This window comes from Macaca fascicularis, chromosome 1 (assembly GCF_037993035.2).
Source record: "Macaca fascicularis isolate 582-1 chromosome 1, T2T-MFA8v1.1".
NCBI lineage: Eukaryota > Metazoa > Chordata > Mammalia > Primates > Cercopithecidae > Macaca > Macaca fascicularis.
The window spans coordinates 176,629,804-176,647,712 of NC_088375.1; the positions used below are offsets into that span (position 1 = coordinate 176,629,804).

General features: G+C 42.7%; 2 protein-coding genes across 4 annotated transcripts in view; both read left to right on the forward strand.

Annotated features, from left to right (window-relative positions):
• Window positions 1–17,909, forward strand: part of DAB1 (DAB adaptor protein 1) — a 1,247,092-nt gene that overhangs the window by 187,309 nt on the left and 1,041,874 nt on the right. The gene's annotated exons all lie outside the window — the stretch shown is intronic.
• LOC135965297 (heterogeneous nuclear ribonucleoprotein A1-like) lies at window positions 909–14,007 on the forward strand. Its single transcript, XM_065521817.2, is given in 5 exon segments — window positions 909–1,063; window positions 2,141–2,162; window positions 5,655–5,845; window positions 12,283–13,405; window positions 13,408–14,007. Coding segments are annotated over 5 exon segments (1,617 nt in total). The 3' UTR covers window positions 13,534–14,007.

Sequence of the window (17,909 nt, forward strand, 5' to 3'; positions counted from 1 at the left end):
TTGCACTCTAATTCTTGTCTTGCTACTTATGAGGTCTGTGACCTCTACCAAGCCCTGTAGCTTTCTGAGCCTCCGTTTTCTCATCTGTCTAGTGCCATAAGTGATCCCTGCCTGTTGCTATTGTGTAGAACAACCTGAACAAGGTGATGGCTATGGGGAGGGTTTGAGAAAGACCGCTTATGCTACCTAAGACAAACTGCAAGTGTTATTGTAGGGCAGTGAGGAGCTATATATAGGATATTTTAATACAGAGAATGTTCCCTGGATTAAATGGCTTCTTATTCCAAGGAGAAAAATTAGTTCTAGCCCAAGGCTAGTCATTAAATCAGCAAAATGATTTTTGGGGGCCTCAGTTTCCTTACTATTTGAGATGGAGGTTAGGTTAAATGACCTTTAAATTCCTACTAGGGGCACATTAGGGTAGATACTAAGCTCAGTTAATTTGTGGATAGCAGATTAACTACATGGAAAAGAAGTCTGTCTCCATCTTGGGGAAAGGAAATCACATTTACTGATACCTGCTCTTTGTCAGGTAGTTACATTCCCTACCTCATTTAACTGTCACACAGCCCTACGAGGTGCAATAAGCCCTGTGGGGATACTAAAGCTTTATCAGCCTTTATTACCCTCACTCTACTGAGAAGAGAACAGCCTTAGAGAATGTTATGGGTAAAGCTGTACCCCTCCTCTCACCCCCAAATGTATATGTTGAAGTCCTAACATTCAGTACCTTAGAATGTGACTTTGTTTGGGAATAGGGCCATTGCAGATAGAGTTAGTTAGGAGATGCCATTATGAGGGGCCGGGGAGGGGGTTGTAATCCAGTATAACTGATGTTCCTATAAAAAGGAAAAATTTGGACAGACGGACAGACGCAGTGCCATGTGAAGACGAAGGCAGAGATCAGTATGACTCTTCCAAAAGCCAAGCAATGCCAAAGGTCACCAGAAAACTACCAGAAGCTAGAGGAGAAGCCTGGAATGGATTCATCTCACAGCCGTCAGAAGGAAATAGCCCTGCCAACACCTGGATCTGGGACTCCTAGCTCCTCAACTGTGAGACAGTAAATGCTGTTGTTGACGTCACCTGGTTTGTGGCACTTTGTCTCAGTGAGCCTAGAATACTAAAACAGAGAGGTTAAGTGACTTGCTCAGGGTTGCAAAGCTAGAACTCACTCCTGGGTCTTTTTCATTCGAAAGCCTATGGATTTGTCACTGCCTATTGTCTGATACCCTGAGGTGTTGAGCCCATGTGTGTGAAAGAATGGGGTCAGTGAGGACGTTTCTGAGCCCATGACAGATCTGAGCATCCTCTGCCCTGGCCACGACTGGTCCTCTCCCCTGCCAAAGGGAGGGATGGAGGCCCTGAGGACCCGGGCCTCTTCCTTCTTCATCCTTCTTGCTGTCAGCACTGGGGGAAGCAGCAGGGAGGCAGGCAGCCTCTGGCTTGGCTGGCTTCCCCAAACAGTGTCCTCCCACAGTTAGATGTGGCATTATCCTGCCAAGGAACCAGATGCTCCACATTGTAATGTGATGTCACAGCAGGAAAAGGTGTGTGAGCAAAGGTAATCATGGAAGACACTGCTCGGGCTAATGTCGCCTCTTGCTTAACAGCCCATGGCTGCTGGCCCAGGCAGCTGAGAATTGGCAGTACCCTGGGACTTGTGCACACTCACTTATAACACTTGAGACATGCTTGTCTGTTCGCAGGCCAGGACTTTATGGGCCCTTGGGCAGGAGACCCCGAAAACCCCACAGAAGGTGCAGAAAGGGCAGCAACAGAGGAACTGTCAAAATAAATAAATAAAGATCTCCTGGGCACCCGCATTTTCTCAATTTACTCTTCCACTTATCTACCCTGTGAGGCGGCTTTCACCAGTTGCTCTTTAATCTGGGGAGCAAATGAGCTCAGAAATGTGAGGCAAGTTTTCCAAAGTCATACAGTAAGAAGAAGGAAATTAAAGGTGAAAAACTGGTCTATCTACAAGAATCTCTATGCTCTTTTATCCACAGCACAGACCATAATACACATAACTGTGGGCGTGATTCTGGCTGTCTTCTGTACCTCCTCCTTACCTTAGAGAACCAGCAGAGAAGTCCGTTGGAGAGAGTTGGCTTTTGATTTTCTTCTTAAATTGCAGATCCAACCACATCATTCAGCAGGTGAGCCCCTACTGCCTATGAGAGATGTGTGGACTCCTTGGCCTGGACTTGCCTGACCTTTGGCTCCTTTGCCGCCCTTCCTCCTCACCCTGCTGCTCTCCCCACACAGAGGCCAGCCTCTGGAATCCCTAGACTGCCCCTTTCCCGAATGTGTGGTCTGCCCACTTTGCTCAGCCTGCTCCTCCCGGCTTGGTGTGCCCTCCCCTGCACTACATGAAAAATCCTGCTCATTAGTCAGAAATCAGTCCTCTTTGTGCTGCCTTTCTGGGAGCTCCCAGGAAGTTCCAGCACAGTTGTCAGTGCCGTGATCGTTGCCTAGCATAGGGACCCTGAGTGTCGCCTCTGGAGTCAGACTGCCTGTTGTTACATCCTTTCTCTGACATTTCCTAGCTGTGTAAGCCTGGAGAAATTGCTTAGCCTCGCTGTGACTTCTTGTGAAATGAAGATGACGATAATGAGTGCTTACTCCATGAGATTATTGGGCAGACTGAAAATGGCAAGCATATAAAGCACCCCATGTAGTGCATTGGGCTATTTTTAATAGTCTTGCTTGTTTATGCCATTAGACTGTGTGCTCCTTGAAGTTGAGGACTGCATCTTATTTCTCCTTTGTAGCCCCCATAGTTCCTAAACGGAGCCTTGTGGCCAGTTGATAAACCTTTGCTAAACAAAAGAAAAATATGTGCATAAATAAAAAGAGATGACAAGATTTATAGTAGCATGTGTGTATCCAGTATCAACCAGGTGATAATAATACTAATAACAGAATTACCCAGTATGTTTATTGAGTGATTACTGTGTGTCAGACACTGTCTTAAACACTTTGCCTGTTACCTCATTCAATTGTCTCAACAACCTTCTTAAGTAGTGACTGTCATTTGTGTTGCCATTTTATGGATGAGGAAACTGGGGTACGTGGATTGCAGTGACTTCCCTATGGTTAAACAGCTAGAGTATAGCAGAGATGGATTCAACTCAGGCTGCCTGGCTGAGAGCCCATGCTCATGGCCACCCCATTTTGCTGCTTCCAAGGAAGGTGTAATGGCAGTGATCAGCCCAGGGAGGCAAAAGGAGGATCTTAAAATAGCAACCCATGCTAAGAGGCAGGACACAGTGAGGAAGACAGGCAGGGGCTGGCTGTGTGCAGAGCAAGAAGGTGGGGCTGAGACCTTCACTGCAAATGGCCCTGGTACAGTCCTCACTTTTCTCTGTGAGTCAGTCCAGTTGTCTTAAAGGAACTGAGATAGAGCAGATGGCCACAGATGTACAGGTGTGTTCCTCCTACCTGAAGGCAGGAAGATGGGTACCATGGAGCCTTCCTTTTATTTTGTGTTGTGTTCCTGGCAACTAGCAGAAAGTCTGGCACTTAGTACATATTTAATATACAAGATAGTTCAGTGAATGTGTGAGGATTCAGGAACTCCAGGATTTCATAGCATGAACAGATATGCAATTTCCATTTATTTTACTTTAAACCTCTTCTCATCTGTCTGCCAGAAAGCCCAAGTTAGGGGAGAGGATGCACATCTTTCCGTGATGAGATTTTGCTTATCCAAGAAGCCTGCATCTCTCATCATCAGCTCATGCATAGCCTTCGAGAGCCCTGCACTTCTGTAGCTCCAGCGGGTGGCATTGCTATGAGTGATGAAGCCCCCGGATGGTCTCAGTGGTGAGCAAATATTAACACTTTGAATCAATTGCACCTTCTTGATGACTGGGAAAACTGTTCGGAGGCTGGCAGAGAGTTATTGCACCATGCAACAGTCGAGTGTGGCTGATATAGTGGGAGCGAATGGCATAAATGAGTTTAAGGCTAAGATGGATTTGCACTTGGAAACTGAAATCATGCAATGGGGTTTGCTGGTGGAATTGCAAAGTGCACCTGGAAGAATGCCAAGAATAATGCAGATGTCTCAGCCCGTGCTTTTCATTGTAGCCAACTACAGAATGGGAAAATTAATTGTACCTGCCTCATAAGGTAGCAAGTTGATGTACATGAGTTAATGTAAATAACTTAGAATGGTACTGAGTATGTAGTAAGCAATTAATGAGTGCCACTCAGCATTAACACATACTAGGCACCCATAATACAACTAAGAATAGACGGATTGGATTATAAGATGGAGAGGGTTGTCCTCACAAATCCTACAGTGCAATAAATGGTGTTACAACCAGTCACATAACAGTGTTGCAACTGTTGTGCAATGTGATAGGTGTTGTGATGGCAAAAAGACAGAGTGTAGTGCAACTCAGAAGAGAGGCTACCCTAAGCTAGACCTGGATGATCAGGGAAGGTCTCAGGATAAGGCGGCACAATGTGAGGAATAGCAAGCAGGAGGTGGTCAGGTGGAAAACAGGTGAGAGGATGCTCCTAGGCAGCTTATGCAAGGACCTGGAGGTGAGAAAGACCGTGTTCATTGTGGGCACTCAATGTGGAGTTAGTGGGTATATGTATTCCCTAAAGCTGCCGTGACAAAATACCACAAACTGGGGTAGCTTAAGACAACAGAAATTTATTCTCTTGCAGTTTCTAGAGGCTAGAAGTCCAAAACCAAGGTGTCGGCAAAGCTATACTCTCTCTGAAGATTCTGGGGAAGAATCCTTCCTTGCCTCTCTCTATCTTCTAGCAGTTGCTAGCAGTCCTCAGCATTCCTTGGCTTGCAGCCGTAGTGCTCCAGTTTCTGCCCCTGTCTTTACGTGGCTGTTCTACTTATGTGTGTGTCTTGGTTTTCTCTTCTTATAAAGACAACAGTTATTGGATTAGGGTGGTTTCTAATTTGTCCTATTGGACTCGGTCCTATTGGTCTAATTCAATAGGATTAGACTCACCCTAATCCAGTTTGACCTCATTTTAACTAAATACATTTGCAAGAATCCTACTTCCAAATAAGGTTATATTTTGAGTTTCTGGGTAGACATGAATTTTGAGGGGATGCTATTCAACCCAGTACAATGGGGGTGGCCAAGGGGAGTAGAAATGATTAAAGGTGAAAAGAAGACAGGAATCAGATTATGAAGGGATTCATAATAAAAAAATAATAAACATTCATGGCACTTACAATATATTAAGCACTGTGGTAGGCACTTTACACATGTAATATGCACACTCCCATTGAAAGAGGGAGAATCAGGTTGACTGAGGCCAGAGGGGAAAATCAGAGTTTACAAAGTGTGTCATCAGTTAGGGTCCTAGTAGAAAATAGAAGGTACACTGGATTAGAGTAATTCAAAGAGGGTTTAATAAAGGGATTGTTTAAGTGAGCAGAGTATAGGGAAAACATAGGAGATAGAGCAATGTGCAGGGCTGCTACCACTCCTGGAAATGGATGGTGTGGGTGAGGGAGCAGGTACTGGAACTAAGACCAGGAAGTCCTGTGAAGAAGCCATCTTGAGCAGAGCAGTGACTTTTGGTTGAGAAAGGACGCCATCCCAAGGTGACGACACAGGGAGGAAGCCAACGGAGTGAATACACTAACTTGGTCTCTTGTCAAGACCCTGTTGGCCTACCTCAACCGGAGGACAAAAGAGAACAAGAGAGCCCATGGTGTAGTTCACACGGATAGCATCCTGGGCTCTGGGCTGAGTGGAGAAGCCTGGAGCATGGATCTGGAGGATCAGACAGAAGACATCTTGCACTGGGGCATTGTTGAGAAGGCAGAGCCTGAGAGCCAGAAAATGGGGAAGTTAGGTTGTGATGAGCAAGGTGACATAACCCAACATTAAGAATGCACATGAGGTCAGGCACGGCAGCTCACACATGGAATTTTAGCACCATGTGAGGCCAAGGGAGGCAGATTGCTTGAGCTGAGGAGTTTGAGACCAGCCTGAGCAACATAGAGAGACCCTGTCTATACAAAAAATACAAATAATAATAATAATCACTGGGCGTGATGGCACATGCCTGTGTTTCCAATTACTTGAGAGGCTGAGGCAGGAGGATCACTTGAGCCCAGAAGACAGAGGTTGCAGTGAGCCAAGATGATGCCACTGCTCTTCAGCCTGGGTGACAGAGTGAGACCCTTTCTTGAAGCCCTGTGATCACTCACCCTCATTCCCTATAGTACTAATATAGATTTATGCATACATTAATCTATTCAGCATGTATTTGCTGAGCATCTAGCATATGTCCATCACTGGTCAAACATATAGTGGTAAACAAAGCAGACAAAATTCTCTGCCCTCAAGGAGCTTACATTCTGATGGGAAAAGTAGATAGTAAACAAATAAAGACAATATACTGACTGTCAGAAGATGATTAAGTGCTATGGATAAAAACAAAGCAGAAAAGGGAAAGAGGGAGTATCAGGGGTGGGGTTGCAAATGGAAATAGAGTAGAATGAAGGTGATATGTGAGCACAGATCTAAATGGAGTTGAGGGAGGACAGCATTCTGATACCTGGGGGATGAGGATTCCAGGTAGAAGGAAGATCATGTATGAAGGCTATAAACCAGAGCATGCCTGGAGCATCTGAGAAGAAGCAAGGATGTGCATGCTGGGAACTGACTGGGATGAGATCAGAGAGGTAACAGGAGCCAGATCTGCAGATCTTGTGGTCTTTGAAGGTCTGTGTTCTGCATGATACAACAGCATATTCTGAAATCCTGGCTGTCCTATGTGAACATTGCTCTCCCATCTGTAAAATGGGGATAAGAGTCCTCATTTTGCTTATCTCCAGTGGTGTTTGTAAGGGTCCAGTGAAAAGATGGGTTATGGTATAGCTTTGAAAATCATTAAGTATAAGGCAAGATAATGTTTGTATTGCTTAGTAATTTTGCCTCAGGCCACCTGCTGCTGAGTAGAAAGGCTGCCCATGCCTTCATGAATGTGGCTGTGCTGGACCATTGCTTGACAGCGGGTTGTCATCTTTTCACACAGAAACTCATCTTCCTCCTCTCCTGGGCCTCCAACTCCCAGGCCTCATTTTTAAAACAGCAATTTCTCCCCACTGTGTTTCATGCCCCAAACCTCCTAAGTGGAATTACAGACCAGTAACTCACAGTAGCCTGTTATTTATCCTATATGCAATAAAGACTTTCTGTAGGTTATAGGAAATAAATGTGTTTTTTACTATCATCTGTAGTTCTTATTAAACTTATCCCCATGGTGAGGAAATATCTTTGTGAGACCAAGCAGTTTTATGTCCAAACAGCCAATGAGCTGATAATGGGTTTTATGTCTAGCTGTAACCAGCAGCATTGCAGGCAGCCCTTCTTTCATTGCAGTTAGGAGATGCAGGTTTCTCAACCCATAGCGTGTAAATACTTCTTGTTAATGTAGTGGTCCATGCTTTTAAATAGAGTATCTGGTGTCCCCATGCATGCCTATTGGCTGAAACACAAAATCTGAGATGCCTTATGGAGCTAAAGAAAGAAAATTGGACCAAAAATGAATGGTATGAAGTTATGAAATAAAGATGGAGGAGTGGAAAGAACTCTTTGCACTGGTAGAGTCTTTAAGCCATGAGAATTTTAAAATTGTAGATATAGGAGTTACTCTGTTATCTCCTCTTGGCAGAGAAATGGAAGGAGAAAGGCAGCTAAAATTGCTTGCTAATTATTCAGACAGAAGCAACTTCTCATCCCAGGAAACTAAGACTTAGCATCTTTATCTGTGAAACAGGGATGATAATGCCATACTCCTAGAATTGTGATGCAAAGAAGTCAGCACAGTGCTGATGCCCAGTATGTGTTCAAGAAAGCCCTGACTTTTAGTTCTAGTGTTATTCTTCCTTGCTAACTTCTTCCCTCTTGTTGTTCCCTTCAGTATAGCATACAAGTGAAAATAAATAGCAGGCAATAATGTGGGGCCATGGTTTAGGTGAGAAGACAGGAAGTGAGATCCAAACAGAGATCAACAGCGAGTATGGTTGACACCATGGGAATCTCAAACTTTTATCTGGTAGTACGGCATTGGTTTAGCTTGCAGACTAATTTCACAGAGTTATTTAAATGTAAATATACAAACTGGGTTTCTCTGCCATAGCTAGGAAAGGGAAGAAGGAAATGAATCTATGTTTTTTGGTTACTACCATGTGGCACCTACTTTCATACATTATCTTTACTATATTTCCAAAAGAATATAATTTCCATGAGAGCTGAAATTTTAGTCTGTTTTCATTTACCATCTGCTATGGTTTAGTTATTTGTCCCCTCCAAACTTCATGTTGAAATTTGATGCCCAGTGTTGGAGGTGGGGTCTAATGGAAGGTGTTTGAGTGATGGGGGCAGATCCCTCATAAATAGAGTAATGCCCTCCCTCGGGGGTGAGTGAGTTTTTGCTCTAAAGTTCCTTCAAGAGCTGGTTGTTGAAAAAGAGCCTGGCACTCCCCAGCCCCTTGCTTCCTCTTTCACCACGCCATCTCTGCACACATGGGCTCTCCCTCACCTACTGCCTGCCATGAGTGGAAGCAGCCTGAGACCACTAGATGCCCAATATTGAACCTTTCCACACATCAGAATTGTAAGCCAAATGAACCTTTTCTCTTTACAAATTATCCAGCCTCAGGCATTCCTTCATAGCAAAACAAAATAGAAAAAGAAAACTGGTACCAAGAGTGGGGTCTTGCTATAAAGATAGCTGAATATGTGAAAGTGGCTTTAGAATTGGGTAATGGGAGATGTTTGGGTCATGGGGGTGGATCCTTCATGAATAGATTAAGCCTTTTTGGGAAGTGAGTAAGTTCTTACTCTATTAGGTCCCATGAACGCTGGTTGTTTAAAAAACCCCGGCAGCTCCCCACTTTCACTCTTGCTTTTTCTTTCACCATGAGACCTCTACAAGCTAGCACTTCTTTGCCTTCCATAATGAGTGGAAGCAGCCTAAGGCCATCACCAAAAGCAGATGTTGGCACTATGTTTCTTGTGCAGACTGCAGAATTGTAAGCCTAATAAATCTCTTCTCTTCGACAAACAGAGAGCCAAATCATGAGTGAACTCCCATTCACAATCGCTACAAAGAGAATAAAATACCTAGGAATCCAACTTACAAGGGATGTGAAGGAACTCTTCAAGGAGAACTACAAACCACTGCTCAATGAAATAAAAGAGGACACGAACAAATGGAAGAACATTCCATGGGCTCATGGACAGGAAGAATCAATATCATGAAAATGGCCATGCTTCCCAAGGTAATTTATAGATTCAGTGCCATCCCCATCAAGCTACCAACGACTTTCTTCACGGAACTGGAAAAAACTACTTTAAACTTCATATGGAACCAAAAGAGAGCCCACATGGCCAAGTCAATCCTAAGCCAAAAGAACAAAGCTGGAGGCATCACATTACCTGACTTCAAACTATACCACAAGGCTACAGTAATCAAAACAGATACATAGACCAGTGGAACAGAACAGAGGCCTCAGAAATAATGCCACACATCTACAACCCTCTGATCTTTAATAAACCTGACAAAAACAGGAAGTGGGGAAAGGATTCCCTATTTAATAAATGGTGCTGGGAAAACTGGCTAGCTATATGTAGAAAGCTGAAACTGGATCCCTTCCTTACACCTTATACAAAAATTAATTCAAGATGGATTAAAGACTTAAATCTTAGACTTACACCATTAAAACCCTAGAAGAACACCTAGGCAATACCATTCAGGACATAGGCATGGGCAAGGACTTCATGTCTAAAACACCAAAAGCAATGGCAACAAAACCCAAAATAGACAAATGGGATCTAATTAAACTAAAGAGCTTCTGCACGGCAGAAGAAACTACCATCAGAGTGAAAGGCAACCCACAGAATGGGAGAAAATTTTTGCAATCTACCCATCTGATACAAAGCTAATATCCAGAATCTACAAAAACTTAAACAAATTTACAAGAAAAAAACAAACAACCCCATCAAAAAGTGGACAAAGGATGTGAACAGACACTTTTTGAAAGAATACATCTATGCAGCCAACAGACACATTAAAAAATGCTCATCATCACTGGCCATCAGAGAAATGCAAATCAAAACCACAATGAGATACCATCTCACGTCAGTTAGAATGGCAATCATTAAAAAGTCAGGAAACAACAGACACTGGAGAGGATGGGGAGAAATGGGAACACTTTTACACTGTTGGTGGGAGTGTAAATTGGTTCAACCATTGTGGAAGACAGTGTGGCAATTCCTCAAGGATCTAGAACTAGAAATACCATTTGACCCAGCAATCCCATTACGGGGTATATATCTAAAGGGTTATAAATCATGCTACTATAAAGACACATGCACACATATGCTTATTGCAGCACTATTCGCAATAGCAAAGACTTGGAACCAACCCAAATGTCCATCAATAATAGACTGGATTAAGAAAATGTGGCACATATACACTATGGAATACTATGCAGCCATAAAAAAGGATAAGTTATGTCCTTTGCAGGGACATCGATGAAGCTAGAAGCCATCATTCTGAGCAAATTATCACAAGGACAGAAAACCAAACACCGCATGTTCTCACTCATAGGTGGGAATTGAACAATGAGATCACTTGGACACAGGGCAGGGAGCATCACACATCTGGGCCTATAGAGGGATGAGGGAGAGGAGGAGAGATAGCATTAGGAGAAATACCTAATGTAAATGATGAGTTCATGGGTGCAGCAAACCAACATGGCACATGTATACATATGTATCAAACCTGCATTTTGTGCACATGTACCCTAGAACTTAAAGTACATATAAAAAAAAAAAAAAACTCTTCTAATTTTTTTTGATAAATTACCCAGACTCAAGTAGTCCTTTATAGCAACACAAAATGGAGTAAGACATCACAGTATTTCCCACACCTAGAACAACATGTAGCATGTAGTAGAGCATCAGTAATATTTGCTGAATGAACTATGGATACTTAGGAAAAGCTCAGCAAGGCAAAATCTATCAGCCATGTGCCACTGTTCAACTCATAAAAATAAAGCAATGCGATTAATTCTCTTATTCTACATAAATATTCATTAGATTAATGATTAATTCCTTCTCTTCATCACACTACCACATGTCTAGTCCAAAATCCCATCATATTTCACCTTTATTTCTGCTGTAACCTACACTTTGTTCTCCTCACCATAACTGAATACCTGTCTTACTGCAGAACCAGAAAGAATTCAAAAAGAAATATAATAATATTACCCTCCTGTTTAATATCTTCCAATAGCTCCATGCTCTTTGAATATAGTACCAAACTCTTATAGGCTCACAAGAGCCTGCTGTATCTGGCCCGATAAATTTCAGCCTCATTGCTTTTTCTTTCTCTTCTGGACTGAGTTGCTTTCAGATGCTCAACTGATCTATGTTGTCTTTGAACTCAGGGCCTTTGCACATGCTGTTCTGTTTGCCTAGAATACTGCCTTATACACCCTCTACCCTTCTCCATACAACTCTCTATCTAGATGATCTCTACTCATAGTTATGGTCTCCATTTAATATCACTTCTTTAGGGTACCCTGCCTGAGACTCCATAAGGTTCCCAACTTCATGCCTTCATGGTGTCCTGTATGCCCCCTTTTCAAACACTTTTCTTTCCCTACCAGGCTAAAAGCCCCATGAAAGGAGAAGTGGATTCTATTTTATTCACTGCTCTCTGTGTGTGTGTGTGTGTGTGTGTGTGTGTGTGTGTGTGTGCGCGCGCGCGCGCGTGCATGAGTATGGCAGGCATATAATATGTGCTCAATAAGTATCTATTGAATAAATGGTGATCATGTAATACTAAGAATACCCTGCAATGTGAGGTATCATTTCTATTTTTCAGATAAGAAAACTAAAATCTAAAAAGACTAAATTTCAAACTCAAGGTCATATAGCAAATAGCATAGTTAAGAGTCAAATCTAAGTCTGGATCCAAAATCTCTTTCTTCTTTTCCAAAATAATTTTTCTCCAGCTCATCAAATACTCTACTTACTAGAAGGTCACAACCTATGTCATATAGTTGGTTCTAATTTGGAAAGAATTATAATTTACCAGACACAATCAATTCCTTCTCCAGTGATGCAGAAGGCCCCACAGAAGCTTTCAATGTGGTTGCTGGATGACTCTGAGCATAATTATCATAGGAAAGAAGTGCAAAAATAGTTCAGGTTAAGATACGTTTGTCAGCTTGCTCCTTTCCGCCCATGGATGCCACCGATGCAGCATCGTTAAAGTCTCTCTTCTCCCTGCCATCATATCTAAGTCAGAGTCTCCTAAAGAGCTGGAACAGCGGAGGAAGCTCTTCATTGGAGGGTTGAGCTTTGAAACAACTGATGAGAGCCTGAGGAGCCATTGTGAGCAATGGGGAACGCTCATGGACTGTGTGGTGTTGAGAGATCCAAACACCAAGCGCTCCAGGGGCTTTGGGTTTGTCACATATGCCACTGTGCAGGAGGTGGATGCAGTCATGAATGCCAGGCCACACAAGGTGGATGGAAGAGCTGTGGAAACAAAGAGAGCTGTCTCAGGAGAAGATTCTCAAAGACCAGGTGGCCATTTAACTGTGAAAAAGGTATTTGTTGGTGGCATTAAAGAAGACACTGAAGAACATCACCTAATAGATTATTTTCAACAGTTTGGAAAAATGGAAGTGATTGAAATCATGACTGACCGAGGCAGTGGCAAGAAAAGCGGCTTTGCCTTTGTAACCTTTGACAACCATGACTCCATGGATAAGATTGTCATTCAGAAATACCATACTGTGAATAGCCACAACTGTGAAGTTAGGAAAGCTCTGTCAAAGCAAGAGATGGCTAGTGCTTCCTCCAGCCAAAGAGGCCAAAGAAGTTCTGGAAACTTTGGTGGTGGTCATGGAGGTGGTTTTGGTGGGAATGGCAATTCTGGTCGTGGAGGAAACTTTAGTGGTCATGGTGGCTTTGGTGGCAGCCATGGTGGTGGTGGATATGGTGGCAATGGGGATGGTTATAATGGGTTTGGTGGTGGTTATGGGGGAGGCAGCACTGGTTACTCTGGAGGAAGCAGAGGCTATGGATGTGGTGGACAGAGTTATGGAAACCAGGGCAGTGGCTATGGCGGGAGTGGCAGCTATGACAGCTTTAACAATGGAGGCAGAGGTGGCTTTGGCGGTGGTAGTGGAAGCAATTTTGGAGGTGGCAGAAGCTACAGTGATTTGGGTAATTACAATAGTCAGTTTTCAAATTTTGGACCCATGAAGGGAGGAAATTTTGGAGGCAGAAGCTGTGGCCCCTATGGCAGTGGGGGCCAATACTTTGCCAAACCACAAAACCAAGGTGGCTATGGCGGTTCCAGTAGCAGCAGTAGCTATGGCAGTGGCAGAAGATTTTAATTAGGAAACAAAGCTTAGCAGGAGAGGAGAGCCAGAGAAGTGACATGGAAGCTACAGGTTACAACAGATTTGTGAACTCAGCCAAGCACAGCGGTGGCAGGGCCTAGCTGCTACAAAGAAGACATGTTTTAGGCAAATAATCATGTGTATGGGCAAAAAAACTTGAGGACTATATTTGTGACTAATTGTATAACAGGTTATTTTAGTTTCTGTTCTGTGGAAAGTGTAAAGCATTCCAACAAAGGGTTTTAATGTAGATTGTTTTTTGCACCCATGCTGCTGATTGCTAAATGTAATAGTCTCATCGTGATGCTGAACAAATGCCTTTAAAAAAATAGTTCAGGTTATTTGTTTCCTTTTTCCTTAGATGCCAGATAAACAGTTGTTGACTGGAATTTCAACTGAGGCAGAGAGATGACCTAGTTAAGTTCCTGGCCTGAGAGAGTGTCAGTAGAAGAGCCCATATTTCTCACATGTATGGAATTGCATGAAGATCTTTCATTTATTCTGCTCTGCTGTGATTCAATGTGATTACTTTGACTAGTGAATCGAAGGTGGCTCTTTAACTATAAACAAGCGAATGGGTTAAAAAAATCAAAATTAGTATCTATGCTTTAAATGAGAGGAGTGAAGGGGCTATGATAAAGGTTAGTAGGACACACGGGCTGGTGACTTCATTGTACCCACACCCCTCATTTGTGGGAGGCCACTCACCTGTACATCCACCAGAGGGCAGCAGCAGCAGCAAAGGCCCACCTCCCCTGTGCCACACTTCACGCCACTCTGTCCAACCACACGTGGCTATTGGGCACCTGAAATGTGGCCAGTGCCACTTGTTGAAATGATAACAGTTTGGATATATTGGATTAAAGAAAATATATTATTGAAATTCATTTCACCTGTTTATTTTTACTTAAACATGGCTAAGTAGCAAATTTAAGGTGACATATGTGGCTTGCATTCATAGCCCATGCTATATTTCTTTTGGGTGAAACTGCTTGACACAATCCATGGCATAATAAACAGAATTTCCAAAATAACTAAAGTTTGAATCTCATTTTCAGGCTATGTATATATTACACAAATATCATGTCATGATAAGAATTTGGAAGGATCTTGGAGCTTGTCCTTATTTTACAGCTAAAGAAACTGAGGCTCAAAGAGATGAAGCAACTTTGCCCAAGATCAGACCACCAGTAAGTGGCAGAGCTGGACTTTGGACTTCAGTTTCAAACAAAATCAGTTCTTCTCCACTCAGTGAGTGGCCCAGAAATTATAGGTGTCCATGGACTTAGAGTGTACCTCTGAGAACTCCCATCCCTCTATCCCCAGCACCAGTGGCTGGCACATGGCAGGAACTCTGTTCTACAGCATCCAGTCTGTGTGAGATGCTTTGTTTACTGCACCACACAAAGAATACAAAGACAAGTGCTGCTCAGGCTCTGTTCTCTGGAAGCTCATGGCGTAGTAGAGAAGATACCAGATGGACAGTAACCAATTAAAATCATAAAACAAGTTCTAGCAAAGTACCTTGAAACTAATATGGAAATGTGTTCAACTTCATTAGGAATTTAAAAAATGCAAATAAAAATAAGGATGTGACGTACTTTACTCACATCCTTCCTAGTTTCAGAGGGCCTTAAAGTAGTTCATAATCCTACCTTCAAAAAAAAAATCAACAGAAAATAAAATCAACAAAAGAAAAGAAGTTCTTCTTTCTGTAAACGTGTTCTGTGGGAGGGACAAGATATCACCCAAGAAAATGAGTTAGATGATATGAACATTTTAATTGCCATGATGTCCTTTGCATCAGTTTGCTTAGCTTTGAGAAAAGAAGTTAGTTACATCCAATTGGATATTTGATGTACACTAGGAAGAATATTTATCTTTATTTAGTTTAAGAAAATTCAAAATTCCCAGGCTTTTCTTGAGTGTCAAAATGGAAAACTTACTTAACAGAAGAAACCAAAACTTATTCTGTCTCCTGGTATCTACCACAGGACTTGACATATAACATGGACTCAACTCAATAAAGCCTTGCTGAATACAGGAAGGTGCCTGCATTTATTCTGTGCCGGTTATGTGCCCATGTACCTTAACAGGCCAGTTTCGATAAATAAGGTCATTTAATAACCTTAATACCCTGAAAATTTTAGTCTCCATTTTCAGATAAATAACAGAAGCGCCAAAAAAAAAAAAAAAAATTGATTATCTTGCCCAAATCCCTAATTACCAGGGAGCAGAGCTGCAATTTGGACCCATAATGTATTTTGTTCCAAAGCTTGCATCTTTATGCTGTGTGAAGGGATAGGAGAATAAAGGGAAAAAAGAGAAGGAACAAAGGGGAAAAAGAAAAAAGAGAGAAAAAGGGAGAGAGAGGAGGCAAGAGAAGGATGGAGATAAAAACAAAGATGCAAGGGAAGAAAGGGGTGAGTGAGTATGGAATTCTACCTCTTTCAGCACATAGTCTAAAAATAAAGATAAAGAGAAGGGTCAAACCTTTCGTGGAAAAAAGTATTCCTGGCAATTTGGAGAGACAGTTTTTAAAACGACAGGTTAGGAATTCATCTACTGTCGAAGGCCTGGCTCTCAGAAGTTCCCCCAGGATGGTTTCTTCTCTTGCCACCTCATTATCGCCGGGAACAATCTGCATGGCCAGTAATGAGAGGATCTTAATGCCGGCAGTCTCAGGGGTGGGTAATGGCTCTGCTCGCGGAGTTGGGGTCACAGGTTCAGGCCTGGATGCTGTGGAGAGAGCTGCGCGGAGCTACAGACCTTCCCCCTGGACTGGCAGTCCATTAGCCCTTACCCCCTCAGCATGGCAGTAATGAGTAGGTGAGGCCCACTCCACAGCCCCTGCCAGCAGGCCTGTCGGAGTGTGGGTGTGGCCTCCCAGTGCCAAGTGCTTCCCGCTGTCAGCCCTGACCAACCTGCTATCCTTGCAGTGCTGTAGGCCAGCCCGCAGGATAGGGTTTGTCGGGATTCGGGATACTCTCAAATTCTGCTCCTAACAACAATGCAATTAACTAGGGAGCCAGATAATTTAAGCTTTATATTCATAAACTATAATATTTATATAGATTCCAATTGTATGTTTTCATCTGTAAGCCCATTCTGTATAGTAGAAAAAAACAGGTTTTCTAGTCAGAGTTCTAATCCTAGCATCCCTCTATTAGCTATGTGACCTTGGGCATATTAGCTCATTTCTATGAATCTTGATTTTCTCACATGTCATGAGGAATATTAATAATACCAGCCTTATTGGTTTGTTCAGATTATTATTATAAATTTGTTATTAATAACTAACATTAACATTGAGTACTGTGTGTTGGATTCTGTGATAAGTGCTTTTATACATATGATTCTGAATCCTCTGAACTCTACATGTAAATACTACTCTTATCTCTAATTGGCAGATGTAGAAACAGGGTAAGACTAAGTTTGTACGTGTCAGAACTGGGATCTGAAGTCTGGTCTCCCTGACAAACTTTGTAACCTTAACCACTATGCTATACTGAAATTATGAATTTAACACCCAGAGTAAAAGCCTGATATGCAGTACATTGTCAATAATTATATTAGTTGTTTCTCCTCTCCTTTTCTCTTTGTCTAATATAACAGGAGACACTCAGAAAACAGAAATCTGTCTAGGTATTTGAAACAGGGAAGATTCAATACAGGAGATGGTTGCATACAAGATGGAAGAGCTAAGAAGTGAAAAGAGAATATTGAGACAAGGTAGAGAGCAGCAATAGGAGGAAGCCACTGTAACCCCCAGGCTAGAGGAATAGGGGAAAAAGGTGGTACCACCAAATCCCACAGACATAGTCACCTTCAGAAGCTAGAAGCACAGAGGAGCCCTGGAGTAGATGCTACCATTTCTGGAGATGCAATCCCAAACCAGGAAAGCCAAGGGTAAAAATACCCCATCCCTCTTCCCTCCTCTTGGTCTCCAATTTCCCACAGCCTCAAATGAGTAATACATACTCAGAAACTCAAAAAGAAGGAAGCTAAGGAAATGTTTCCCGTAAATTTTTCAAAGACAGACAGAAGGGATCTGAGATTAAATATACAGGTAATTGACACATCTGCAATGTTATAAAGTAGGTAAGTTGTGGTGAGCACAGTGGCTCACGCCTGTAATCCCAGCACTTTGGGAAGCTGAGATGGGCGGATCACGAGGTCAAGAGTTCAAGGCCAGCCTGGACAACATGGTGAAACCCCATCTCTACTAAGCATACAAAAATTAGCCAGGTGTAGTGGCGTGTGCCTATAATCCCAGCTACTCGGGAGGCTGAGGCAGGAGAATCGCTTGAACTTGGGAGGCGGAGGTTGCAGTGAGCCAAGATCGTGCCACTGCACTTAAGCCCGGGCGACAGAGCAAGACTCTGTCTTTTAAAAAAAAAAAGGTGGGTTGTTATTGTCCTCTCTGTTTGACTCTGTCAAGTATTCATTTCATGGCACAATAGTGATCTCATTTTAT